General features: G+C 41.1%; 1 protein-coding gene across 1 annotated transcript in view; it reads right to left on the bottom strand.

Annotated features, from left to right (window-relative positions):
- LOC127575991 (transmembrane protein 182-like) overlaps positions 1 to 11,403 on the bottom strand; it is a 56,468-nt gene extending 45,065 nt beyond the window's left edge. The window contains exon 1 of the mRNA XM_052026310.1: positions 11,141 to 11,403. Coding sequence (XP_051882270.1) covers positions 11,141 to 11,296 — 156 coding nt within the window. The 5' untranslated portion in view covers positions 11,297 to 11,403. The remainder of the gene's footprint in view (positions 1 to 11,140) is intronic.
- Positions 11,404 to 12,999: the final 1,596 nt, after the last annotated feature.

Below are 12,999 nucleotides of genomic sequence, written 5' to 3' on the forward strand. Positions count from 1 at the left end.
TTTCAGGAAACTATATTACTGTATCCTCAGGTCTCCCTGTCCTGTAACTCTCTCAGGGTCCCACCATTTCCTGTGAAAGTCCTGCCCTGGTTTAACTTACTAAAATGCAACACATTGGACTTGTCTGAGTTGAATTCCCTCTGCCATTCCTTGGCCCACTTCCTCGTTCAATCCATATCCTGTTGTAATCTTAAATACCTTCTTCACTGTGCACTACACCACCAATTTTAGTGTCATCCACAAACATACTATCCATGTTAACTACGTTGTCATCCAAATCATTAATTTAGATCACAAACAAAAGTGGACCCAGCACCAATCCCTGTCATGGGCCTCTAATCTGAATAACAACCTTCTACTACTACCCTCTGTCTCCTTCCACCAAGCCAATTGTATCCAATTGTATCCAATTGGCTAGCTACCCTGGATCCCATGTGATCTAACCTTCCAGAGCAGCCTACCATGCGAGACATTGACAAAGTCTTTGCTAAAGTCCATGAAGACAATGTCTACTGATCTACCTTTATCAATCTTTGTCATAATCTCTTTAAAAAAATTCAATCAAATTTTAGAGGCACCATTTCGCACTCAGAGAACCATGCTGACTATCCCTAGTCATTGCCTTTCCAAATGCTGGTAGATCCTATCCCTCAGGATCTCCTCCAGTTACTTTCCCACCACTGATGTTAGCGTGCAGACCAAGTGTACTGGGAAGCTGACTGGGGGTGAGTGAGGAAAATGCTTGGTGAAGATTGGATGATTCGGAGAGCATTATAGAGTTGGGGGTCAGAGAAATTGCCCTGGGAGGACTTGGTGAGGGTGTTGGGGATGCATCTTGAGGATGTTAGGGATGGAAGTGCTCAGGTTGGAGGATGCTGAAGAGATGATGAGGGAGGTCAAAGTGACAGGGGGTTGAGGAGGTGGTTGAGGAATTAGTCGAGGAGTTGGTTGAGTTGCTGAGGGGAAGATCAAGGAGGGGAACAGGAAGGGATCTAAGGGGCTATAGAGAACTAGAAGGTGAGTAAGGGTGGGGCTATCATGAAGGGTGGAAAATCAAAGAAACTTAACTCAAATAAGATGGATGCCTCCAGCTCCTTAGCAGTGTCTCCAGGAGGGAGAGAGCCTTTAGCTGAAGCAGGCCTCCAGTTAAATGTATATGTTTCTCTCCTGATCTCTTGATTGGATGACCTATTCATGGAAAACCTGCATTTGAACTGCAAGCCTGACCCCAAGTTCTGGTTACCTATCACTTCCAGTCAGCTGCCCCATTCCCATTTTAGCCTGTCTGCCCCTGACTATTCCAGTGAAGTCCAATGTAATCCACACCTCTCACAGAAAAAAAGCCACAGCAGAATTACATGGAAGTAACATCAATCCTCCATGGTATGCTAATTGATCTCACTGAACATGTTCAGTATACACCATGAAAGAGCAAACATAAAGGTCAGTGATTGCATGGAAGACGAGACAAAGTGAACGGCACACAGGATGCTAGTACAAAGTGAAAGGCATTGGTAATGTCAAAAGTAAAGAGATGGGTTTAAAGGAGATAGGAAATTGGAATATTGATATCATTATCTGAAATTCTTAAAATTTTCCAATGTTTCTAATTCTTGTACGGTGCCTGAACTAAAGATGAAATGCAATTTCTTGAGCTCACATTGAAATTCACTGAACTAGGTTCGGAAGTTGAGGGCAGAGAGGCAAGAATGGGTGTGGGGAAGGTAACCAAAACTGACAGCTAACCAAAAGCTTGGGGACAGGCTTGCAGTACGAATGTTGAAATGCAGGCGTTCCACAAATAGATCATCAATCAAGAGGGGATCACATAATGAGAACCAAATGGAATAAACTGAATTCAAGAATGTATAGGTATATTGTTGCTTCAGCTGGAAGAATGTTTGAGGTAAGCATTGAGGCCTTGGACAGGAGGAGAGGAGGTAAAAGGACAGGAATTGCATGAGAAGATGCAATGGGAACAAAGTGTGGATCAGTGTAGAGTGAATTAGGCTGTTGCAGCGGGAACAGTCTCTTCAGAATACTAAAAGAGGGAGAGAAGCAAAGGTGCTTTTGGTGATGGCATTATGCTGGAGCTGATTAGTATCGATGATGATCATCCATTTAGCATTGAAAGCGGTGCAGTGGAGGGTGAAGACGAGAAGATTGAGTGATCACTTTGCAGGACACTTCTGTTCAATTCATTGAGTTTCCAGCCACCTGCCACTTTAATTCTTGAATTGGATCTCTCTGTCTGAGGCCTGCCCAATATAAACTCAAAGAAGACCATCTCTCCTTTGGTCTGGGCATGATGACACCCTTGGGACTCAATATTAATGGGAAATAGTGAAATGGCCTTCGCCAGTCAAATGGGGAATAAGGACTCTTCAGCCTTAAGTGCATTGAGAAAAAAAGTAAAACATTTTATTTTAGAAATTTTATGCAAAACATCAGGAAATGAAAGTGATAGCAACACAAATGACAGGAAAAAGGAGAATTTGCTCCTGAGTCCATACATTACAGTTAGAAGTAATGTTCAGTTCCAGAATGCAATCCAAACTGGGGTATCATCAGACAGTCCAGGAAAGAAACCCAGCAAGCTATACAGTGACATGAGTTTCTTAAAAGTTTGGCGCATCCTGTAAGATGTGTTTGCTTCCACACTTAATTCTCATCTGTACTTCACAGTGAAAGCTCCATTCCAGCAGAGAGCATTAGTAAAATTTATGCTAGTACTCCAAAATACATAATTCACTGGATAACAGAATATTTTATTTATTTGAGATGGAATGTGCATTTTATTCTTTGCATTTAATCAACTGTTAGGTACAACTTAAAAGATGGTTTTAGAGTAGCAGAAGAGTAATACAAGTAAACTACAGAAGAAAGCCTTGTGAGCAATGATAAAATTGAATCAGAATGATATTATGTAATGATATCCTCTATTACCTGTGAATCCTCTCATATGAAACTGTAAGATTTAGCTACAGGTAGCATAATGATATTTAAAGAACTTGTATCACGATGTAATTTGAGTGAAAAAAAATGCATTTGAGAAATGCGAAATAAATGGAAGCATATTAATTTCTTAGTGTTCCAGTTATTCTGCTCAAGTCAAACACTTGCAGACTAAAAATTGGTTCTTAATCAAATTCACACAACTGTATACAACATTATGAACAGTAAGATCCATGGCATTATTTACAAAGTAATTATGATTACTTAATAATTTAAGTTTCATTCTCAGGATTCTTTATAAAATATATTCCAGTTAAATGCTAAAGCCTTTTCAAAGTACACATGGCCTTGAAAAAATGTTTCTAAAATCTGCCATCTAATACACTGTACTCTGCTTTTTTGCTGCTTCACTTGGCATTCTCTGGCTAAATAAACATCCCATTACTTTTGTTCATATTACAGGTCCAGTCTGTCTTGGTGCTAAGCAACAGCAGGGCTTACTTTTTCTTAACAAAGCTGCATTTAACAAGGCTTGTGTTTTGAATTTTAACAGACTAGGCACTCTACTGAAGCAGGAATCCGGATTTTCCTCAGAATTTCCACAAATTGTTAAAGCTAACAGGGCTTCTGTGCCTAAGACTGATCTCCATGTGAAGAAGAGAATTGTAGAGATTGTAGAATGAGTAATCCAGACACACAGAATTGTGATGATGGTGGTCCCATATTGTTCAGTTTCCAGTTTCAACAACAGCTAAGCCAGGTGAACACACAGTTGTCAGGTGGGAGGTGGATTTTGAGGGTAGGATGATGTTAGAGCCAATATTTTTGACTTACTATATAAATGCAGTAAGTCATCTTTACTTCAGTACTCAAACCCTATAAAAGCCAATGTATCAGTTACCTTCCTAATTGCTTGCTACAGCTGCATGTTAGCTTTCAGTGACTTTTTGAAAATCAAAATCTACTTTTTCATTTTGCATATGACCTCATTTTCCATATTATATTTTATCTGCCATATTCTTGTTCTCTCACTCAGCTTGCCAATTCCTCGTGAAACCTCTTTAAAATGTCCTCCCAGATCACAATCCTACCTTATGTTTTATCAACTAACTTCAAATTTGCCATTTGGCCCCCTTCAGTCATATCATTGACATACACTGCGAATCACCAAGCAAGGATCCTGGAGTCAGAACAAAAGGCTGGAAGGTCTCATTTTCCATCTGGCCGTGTTGCAGCCCTTGCAGCTTAATATTGAATTGAATGATTTCAGAACCACATATTTTGTTCTCTCTCCACAGATATGGCTATAACTTTGTTTCAATATATTTCTTATTTTTCCTCTCTTCTGTCTCTAACTGCCTGTTTTTAAAGCAATTGACAACTTTAGCCTATCACAAACATTATTTTTGCTCTCTCCAACCTTCCCTCTCTTGACAACATAGCAGACTTGCTCTCTCAATTTTTTTTAATGAGTGTCCTTGACTGGAAACATTGACTCAATTTCTCTCCCTGCTGATGTTGATTGACCTGCTGAGTGCTTCTAAATGTTTTGTGTTTTTGTCACTGATGCTGGAATCCTGAATGTGGAATGGCTAGGTTGTCTTATGAGAAAAGGTTGGATATGCTAAGTTTGTATCCACTTGAGTTTAGAAGACATAGAGCCAAATTAATTGGAAATCCTGACAGGGTAGATGTGATAAGGATTTTCCTCTCATGTGAGAATCTTGAGGTACAAGGTCATTCTTTAAAAACAAGGGGAGATCCATTTAAGCAGAGTTGCCGTGATTTTTTTTCCTATAAGTGTGTTTGGATTTTTCTTTTTGAAAGAACACAAAAGCAGGCAGAGATAGATTCTTGATAAGCAAGGCAAATGAAAAGTAACTGGGCAAACGGAGAAATGTAGAGGTGAGATTACAATCTGACAATATTGATTTTAGTCAATAATGTAGAGGTTTGAGGGGGCCAAGTGGCCTATTCCTACTCCTAATTCATATGTTGGTACAATCTTTTATTTTCTCCTGTTAGCTGCTGATGGACCACTTTTATATTGGGTTTTTGTGCCTTAAAGAAATACATCCTTTTCAGTAAACCATGTGCATTTTTTTTCAAAATGCTAGCCATTTCCCAGTCAACAATTGCTCCTCATACCTTCATAGTTTCCTTCAATTAGCCCAAAACCCAGGTTTCACATTGAATCAATCATTTATAAACCTAATACAAATTTTACTATATTATGATCAGTCTTCTCTAAATACTCCTTTAGTTTAGTATTATTAATTAATCCTTTCTCATTGCACAACATTAGATCTCAAATAGCATTTTCCTAGCTGTTTCCTCAGCATATTGATCTAGAAAACCATCTCCATATATTCCACCATGTTACCATAATTTAAACATCTAGTCTCCATGTTGATTAATTCTCCCATGATTACTGTGTTATTCCTATTTCATAGCCTAATTTCCAATTTATGCTGGTCCCAATATTACAACTGTTGTTTGGTGGCCCATAGATAACTCCCTCCAATGTTTTCTGCCCTTTGCTGTTATTAGCTTCACACTGATTATAAATCTGTCATGATATCAAGCCAGTCACACTACTGTGCTGCTTCCAACACATCAATAGCAATTCCCTACCTCTTTTCCATTTTGCCTGACAGTCCTAAGTGTCAAACACCCTTGAGCATTCCAGTTTCGGTCACCCTGTAGCAACTTTTCAATAATGACAACTATTTAGTTTTATTTATGCCATTGATTCATCCAATTGTGTGTAAATGCTGTGTGCATTTAAGTATTACCTTTAAATTTGCTCTTAATATTTGTCCATATTTTAACCCAATCTGCCACTCATTTTTAAGAATCATAGAGTGATAGAGTTGTACAACACAGAAACAGGCCCTTCAGCCCACTGTGATGACCATCATGTCCATCTATACTAATTCCACTTGACGGCATTAATTCCATAACCCTTTATGCTCAACTCATCCAGATGCCTCCTAATTGTCCACTGGCAGCTCATTCCACATACCAACCACTAAATTCCCCCAGATTATATCACTCACCTACACTATGCCAGCCCCCAGCAAAACAAGGCCAATCTTATTCCCCCTTTTATTACCTTGTCACTTATTGTCTCTCACATGCACATCACCTCCTCCAATTTTCCTACCACCCATCTACACTAGGGGCAATTTACAGTGGCCAAATAACCTACCAATCTGCAGGTCTTTGGCATGTAGAAAGAAACCAAAGCATCCAGAGAAAACCCACACAGTCACAGGGAGAACATGCAGACTCCACATAAACAGCAACAAGGGTCAGGATTGAATCCGGGTCATTGGAACTGAGGCAGCAGTCCTACCAGCTATACCACCCCTTACTGTTTCTCGCTTTGCTTTGTCCCCCTCCTATTCAGCTGAGCAACTCGTGTGTCTCACAGCTCTGGCTGTTCCCGTCCTGAGGAACCATCACCCCCAGTAAGATCCAAACAGGAAAATTTGTTTGTGTACATGGACTCACCTGCTGTTCTTAGTTTGTTTGGTGGTCACTCATTTATCCCCATTAGGTTTTAAGCTGTGGTGCGACACCTCACTAGAACATACTACCCATGAAGTTCTAGGCCTTGCAGATGCACCACAGTAACTCCAGCTACCATTCCTGCTCCAAAAACCAGATCCAAGCTGCTGCAACTGGAGACTCTTCCTGCACACAACTAGGTCCATCGGACTACTATTGGGTCTCACAACATTCCACAGGGTACAAGATGTCATTACATACTTACATTCTGGTCTATGCCAGCTCCCAGCAAAACAAGCCCATTGGTCTTCCTCTCCCTTCTATTTCCTTGCAACTTATTCTCTCTCGCATGCAACATCATCTCCCCTGATTTTCCTACTACTCAAATACATAGGAGTAATTTACATTAAGCAGTTAACCTACCAGTAGGTCTGAAGGGAGAAATTTAAAAGGAGATCGGAGGGGAAAGATCCCCCCTGCCCCCTCCGCTCCCCCTGCTCCCGCCCCCTCTCCTGCCCTCACTGCCCCCTCCCCCCTGCCCCCCAGCCCCTCCCCCCCCCCCAAGAGGGTGGTGATCTCTCGAATGAGCTGCCAGAGGAGGTGGTAGAAGCAGATACAATTACAGCATTTAAAAGGCATTTGGACTGGTAGTTGGATAGGAAAGGCTTAGAAAGATACAGGCTTAATGCAGGCAAATTGGATTAGCACAGATGGCCATTACAGTCAGCATGGACGAGGTAGGCCAAAAAGACTTGTTTCTGTGCTGCGTAATTCTAGGATTCTAGTTAAATACAAAAGTTTTTCAGTACACTTGTGGCTTGCTGCTAGCCAAGAGCTGTGGAAATAGATCAGAAAAATAACCTTCCAGATGCCATGAAATTTCTATGAAATCTCTTCTGAATTTTTTGAAAAAAAAGTCAGCTCCAAGACACATTCCAGGAAAATGGGTGGAATCTGGTGTGATACAAAGTGTGCTGACATGTTTCCTGGAGTTAGTGAATACCCAGAGAGTTACAACAACTTATTACTGAGCAATTACAACTTTTATCAAACTGAGGCAGACTACATTTAACAGTGAAAGAAGGCACCAAGCCAAGAGAAACAAAGAACAGAAAAAGTGAATTTTTGTTGAAAGGCTTGATGTCAACAGAAACCTCTCACAATTTTATCTGTTTGAAAGCCAGGTCACAAAAGGTGAGTCCGTGGGCATCAGCAGGATCCATAAGCAGAGGAAATGAAGCACTGGAAAAGGTAGGAGAAATAGACAGGGGCAGGATCACGGTAAACTTTGAGGGGGGGGGGGTGGGAGGGAGAGGGGCAGAGTCAGCATGGGACAGAGGGCAGAGCCGTGGCTGGGGCAAGAAGGGAGAGGCAGAGCCATAGCTGAGCTAAGAGGAGAAAGACAGTGCTACAGCTATGCTGAGAAAAGGGGCAGAGCTATGTTTTGTGCCGAGAGGGAAGAGCAGAGCCATGGCTGTACTAAGAAAGTGGAGCAGAGCCATGGTAGAGCCAAGAGGGAAGGGTCAGAGCCCTGTCTGGGCTGAGGAGAGATGAAGAGCCCCATCTAGGCTGAGAGGGGAGAAGAACAACCACATCTGCTTGAAGGGAAAAAGGCAGGAAACAAAAGAAATGGATCATAGTAGGATTTAAATCAGCATTCAATGCTCAGGGCAATTTATTGCTGGCACACTTTGGGTAAAATATCACCCATGTTCTGCAGCTAAACATGTTACCCAGTTTCCTAAAGCTAAACAATTCATCTGTATCATTATGGGTTAATATGCTATCCCTTCCTCTGTCCCTCTGCCAATGAACACATCTTTTTGTAATCTGTGGGTAAATGAGACTCAGATCTGCTGAAGAACAGAAATATGAAACCCAGTCCAGGGCTAGAGTTGTTTTGCTTTATGAGTTGTTTTGTTTCTCCTTCACAGATTCTAGTCTCCACTTGAAAATTCGCCAAACAAGTTTGGAATAGGCAATACACATCCATTAAACTTTAGATCATTTTAACTGATTTGTCGTTGTTTCAATTACAATTGCAGATAATGTCACAATAGTTGTTCTGTACATTTGTTGTTCTGTACATACTCCCACATTGCTACAGTAACAATAAAACAATTAGCATGAACACCACCAAAAACTGTTATAGAAGTTATTAGGCACACTTTCATCCAGTGAAATAAAGAGAAGTGAAAGAAAGTGAGGGAGAGAAAGAGAAAGAATGAGAGGCACTAGAGGGAAAGCTAAAAGAGACAGAAAAAGTAATACTTTCAAAGCTACATAATAATTAATATCTGAAAGAAGTGGATACCAAAATTGTAAGTCAATTATCAATGATTAGATATATTAAGTTAATAACATTTCAATTAGACTGTGATGGGCAAGCCCTAACTTTTAATGACGAATTTACTGAGTTTATCATAACGTAACTATCCCAACGTTATGCTGTCCTATCTACTTCAATATCAACTGATTCAATATCATACTGTCCATACAGTTGTTTTTGGAGAAGCAGGAGAACTTAGCCGGTATCTTCCAGATTATTGGGTTTAAATGAACATATGCAACAATCAGAAATTTTTTTTAACCAAAATGTACTTTATTCTAAATAGATGAAAGATTCTTTAACAGATCATTTGAATGAGTTCTTACGTTTAGAGAAAGTTCTGAAAGGAGAAGATCAATTTTATAAATATACTTTGTCTATACAAATGCTTGCCCTAGAGTACACTAACATAGCTTGTGACTCTTCTAAAGCTGGCTTTATTAATTTAACACCCTTGTTCATTGTTATCATCATCTTCCTCCTTCATTGTCTTCTCCTTCTTCAGCAGTTCCTCAGCTTCAAGGATTAATTGCTCCCAATTACTTCTGAGCAGTGGAACATCCCTGTGCATCAATTCCTTTATTATGGGGTGGTCTTTGTACACCAGCTACGCCATGGATTTGCTGAAGCTTGGTCTGGTTCCAATGACAGGCAGACCCAAGAGGGTTGAAGACTAGACTAGGCTCTTCTACACAGACCTAGCACATATAGTCGCATGGACACATACAGACAACCGTACATCAATCCTGTGGGCCAGAACAGCTACCCTCTGAAATACCAGCATTGTATCCATTCATAAACAAGGGTATATGGTTACTACATTGGAGGTACTTCTTTTGCAGGCAGAGCTCTTGAAACTGACACAAGTATCAAGTTTTAAACTACGGGCTCAGTTATCTTTATCTTGGTCACAAGTGTAATTTAACACTTAAGTGGGCAATGGTCACTCAAAATAATTTTGGGTCTACATTTTGTTTGCAAAGTAACTTAGCATTAAGTTTTAAGTCATTTGCAAATAACTTCATTCCTTAATGCATTTAAACGAAGAAATCAGATTATAACAATCTTGATATGGGAAATGCTAACATGACAATATGAAGAAAAGTTAAACCTATTTGGGAGAGGTAATTTTAAAAAAAACTCAGTGCAAGACAGTCTCAGCTTACTCTGAAATTAAGCAGTCATGTCCCCAAGTTTGTTTGATAATATGTTGTACAGTGTTATTCATTAACTATTTTTAACAGTACAGTTTCTTATGGCTGGGATTTGAAGGTTTTTTCCCTCATTTCCAAGCATTACACAGAATTTTTCCCCCACTGCCTCTTTCATCTGAATTCATCAGTTATAATATCTTGGAGCAAAAATTCCGCTTTTAAAGCTCTTTGGTGAATCATTTCTCATTCCTTGAGGTGCCAGGAGGATGAGCTCTATGCTGATAGGTGCACCAAGCTTTGGTGTGGACCTGTTTAATTTCTTCTCCTGCCTTCATGGCCAACATCAGTGTCTCACTCTTCCACTTGCAAGTCACTTAACTGACCACCACTTCAACATTCTCACATTCCCAAGATGATTCTAAATCTTCAGCTGCACTACCTTCAGTATTTCCTACTTATCTTGATTCAGTTATTGAGTGCCTCCAGCATTTCCTTTAGTCCTTTGAGGGCCAATAGGTGACTAACATATTATCAGTGAAATTAGCGCCTGCTGCTGGTTCATTTCAGGATGAAGCAAAGACAGCCATCCGTAGTAACCAGAGGCTTGGCATTGCCTTCAGCAGGGAGCGAGTGATGCAACTGCAAACTTGCGCCCAGCACTGATCAACTGATGTGCAGAAATCCACTAAACAATTGCACAAGCTCTACACTGAATAACAGTAACGAGTACCCTTGTCCATCTCTTTAAGATGATTTTTAATTTAGACTCAAGTTCCAATTTTTTCTAATCTATCACAAGGACAGCTTCTATCCCACTGTGGATAAGACTATTAAATGGTTCCCTTATACCGGGAGATGGACTCTTGACCTCACCATCTACCTTGTTATGACCTTGCACCTTATTGTCTACTTACAATGCACTTCCTTTTAGCTGTGACACTTTACTCTGTACTCTGTTATTGTTTTTACCTGTACTACCTCAACTCACTCTATACTACTCAATGTAACTGCACTGTGTAATGAATTGACCTGTACAAACAGTATACAAGACAAGTTTTTCACTGTACCTCGGCACAAGTGACAATAATAAACCAATACCATAAATAATAATGACCGATCCACATCTTCCATTTAACTTCTCTCTTCAAACTGCGTGCTTAGATTACAAATTGAGCTATAACTCACAGACCTGACTGAACTCCGGTTCTGTGTCATTTTTTGGCAGTACACAGGTTTCGGTAGCGAGCAGCCAGCAGTTGGTGCAGAAAGTCAACAGGGAAAAAATAATCCCCAGAGTACTGAGCAACCTGGCGACGACTATCACTTTTGAACTTGAATTCTTCATGACTTCCCGAAGAAAGCGAACGTCAGCCTCCGCTCCGACTTGCTCTCAGTGAAGAGTGGCGGACACTAGATGGATCTTTGCCCAGCACTGCGAGTGATTCATTAGTAACAAGTCTGAAGATTGAAGAACTACACGGGGCACTGGTGAGGGGGTGGGGGTGGGGTCGTTTGGGTGTTCAGCCTATTAATAATTATAGACGCAAAGTGCTGAGTTTACGTTGGGCGATCTTAAAGGTTATTACTGTTTAGCAAGAATAGGAGGGAGACTCATGCAGTAACAACATGCACATACGTTGCCATTTTGTGACTTTTGGGAGGTATTGCAGAATGTTGCATTTGGTATTATTTTTGCTATCACTTTCAGTTTACCTGTTCTTCAAGTTCCTGTCCTCCTACACTGGGAGAAATGCTGCATTCCCCCCAGCAGACCCGTCCTCCTCCATTGATGAACTGTCTGGGTTATGGCTGGAAGCCTCTTGAAGATAGCATACCCTTTAAGCCGCCGCCCATGTTGATCTCCTACGGCTGTTTATTATATCAGAAGCACAAAATTGCAGATGCTCCGAATCTCAAGCAATAAAACAGAAAATGCTGGAAATTCCCAGCAGATCGAGCAGCATCAATGGGGGGGGGGGAGAGAAAAAAGAATCAATGTTTTCAGCCAAGGGCCATTCAGCAGAAAGGGGACAATGAGAAATTACAATCTTTAATAGGCATTTGGACAGGTTCATGGATGGGAAAGGTTTAGATGGACAAGGCTTGCGTGGTACACTGGTCTGAAAGGTGAGATCGCATGGGATCAAGGGTGAGCTGGCCAATTGGATACAAAATTGGCTTGGTGGTAGGAGACAGAGGGTGGTGGTGGAGGGTTGTTTTTCAGATTGGGGGCCTGTGACCAGTGGTGTGCAGCAGGGATCAGTGCTGGGTCCTTTGCTGTTTGATATCTTTATTAAAAATTTGGTATGATTAGCAAGTTTGTGGGTGACATCAAAATTGGTGGCAAGGTGAACAGTGAAAGAAGGTAGTTTTAGAATACAACAGGATCCAGATCATCCGGGAAAGTAGGCGAAGGAATGTTGGATGGAATTTAACTCAGGCAAGTGCAGTCATGCAGTTTGGGAAGTTAGACCAAGGCAGAACTTACACTAAATGACAGGGCCCGGGGGGGGGGGGGGGGGGGGGGGGGGTGTTGTAGAACGGAGAGATCCAGAGGTACAACTACATAGTTCCCTGCAAGTGGTGAAACAGATGGACAAAGGAGTGAAGAAGAGATATGGAATGCCTGCCTTCAGGCGGGTAATTGAGTACAAGAGTTGGGGTATCATGTTACAGCTGTATAGACGTTGGTGAGACGGCACCTGGAATATTGTGTGCAGTTCTGGTTGCCATACTATAGGAAAGATGTGACTAAACTAGAGGGTACAGAAAGAAATTCACAAGGATGTTGCCAGGACTGGGAGGCTTGATTTATAAGGAGAGACTGGGTAGGCTGGGACTGTTTGCCCTGGAGTGAAGGAGGCTGAAGGGTGATCTTACAGGTTTATAAAAATTATGTCAGGAGCATAGATAAGGTAGATGGTCACAGTCTTTTTCCCAGGGTAGGAGAGTCAAAAACTAGAGGGCATAGGTTTAAGGTGAGAGGGGAAAGATTTAAAGGGGACTTGAGGGGCAAGTTTTTCCACATAGAGGGTGATGGGTATATGG

This window comes from Pristis pectinata, chromosome 11 (genome assembly GCF_009764475.1).
Source record: "Pristis pectinata isolate sPriPec2 chromosome 11, sPriPec2.1.pri, whole genome shotgun sequence".
Classification (NCBI taxonomy): domain Eukaryota; kingdom Metazoa; phylum Chordata; class Chondrichthyes; order Rhinopristiformes; family Pristidae; genus Pristis; species Pristis pectinata.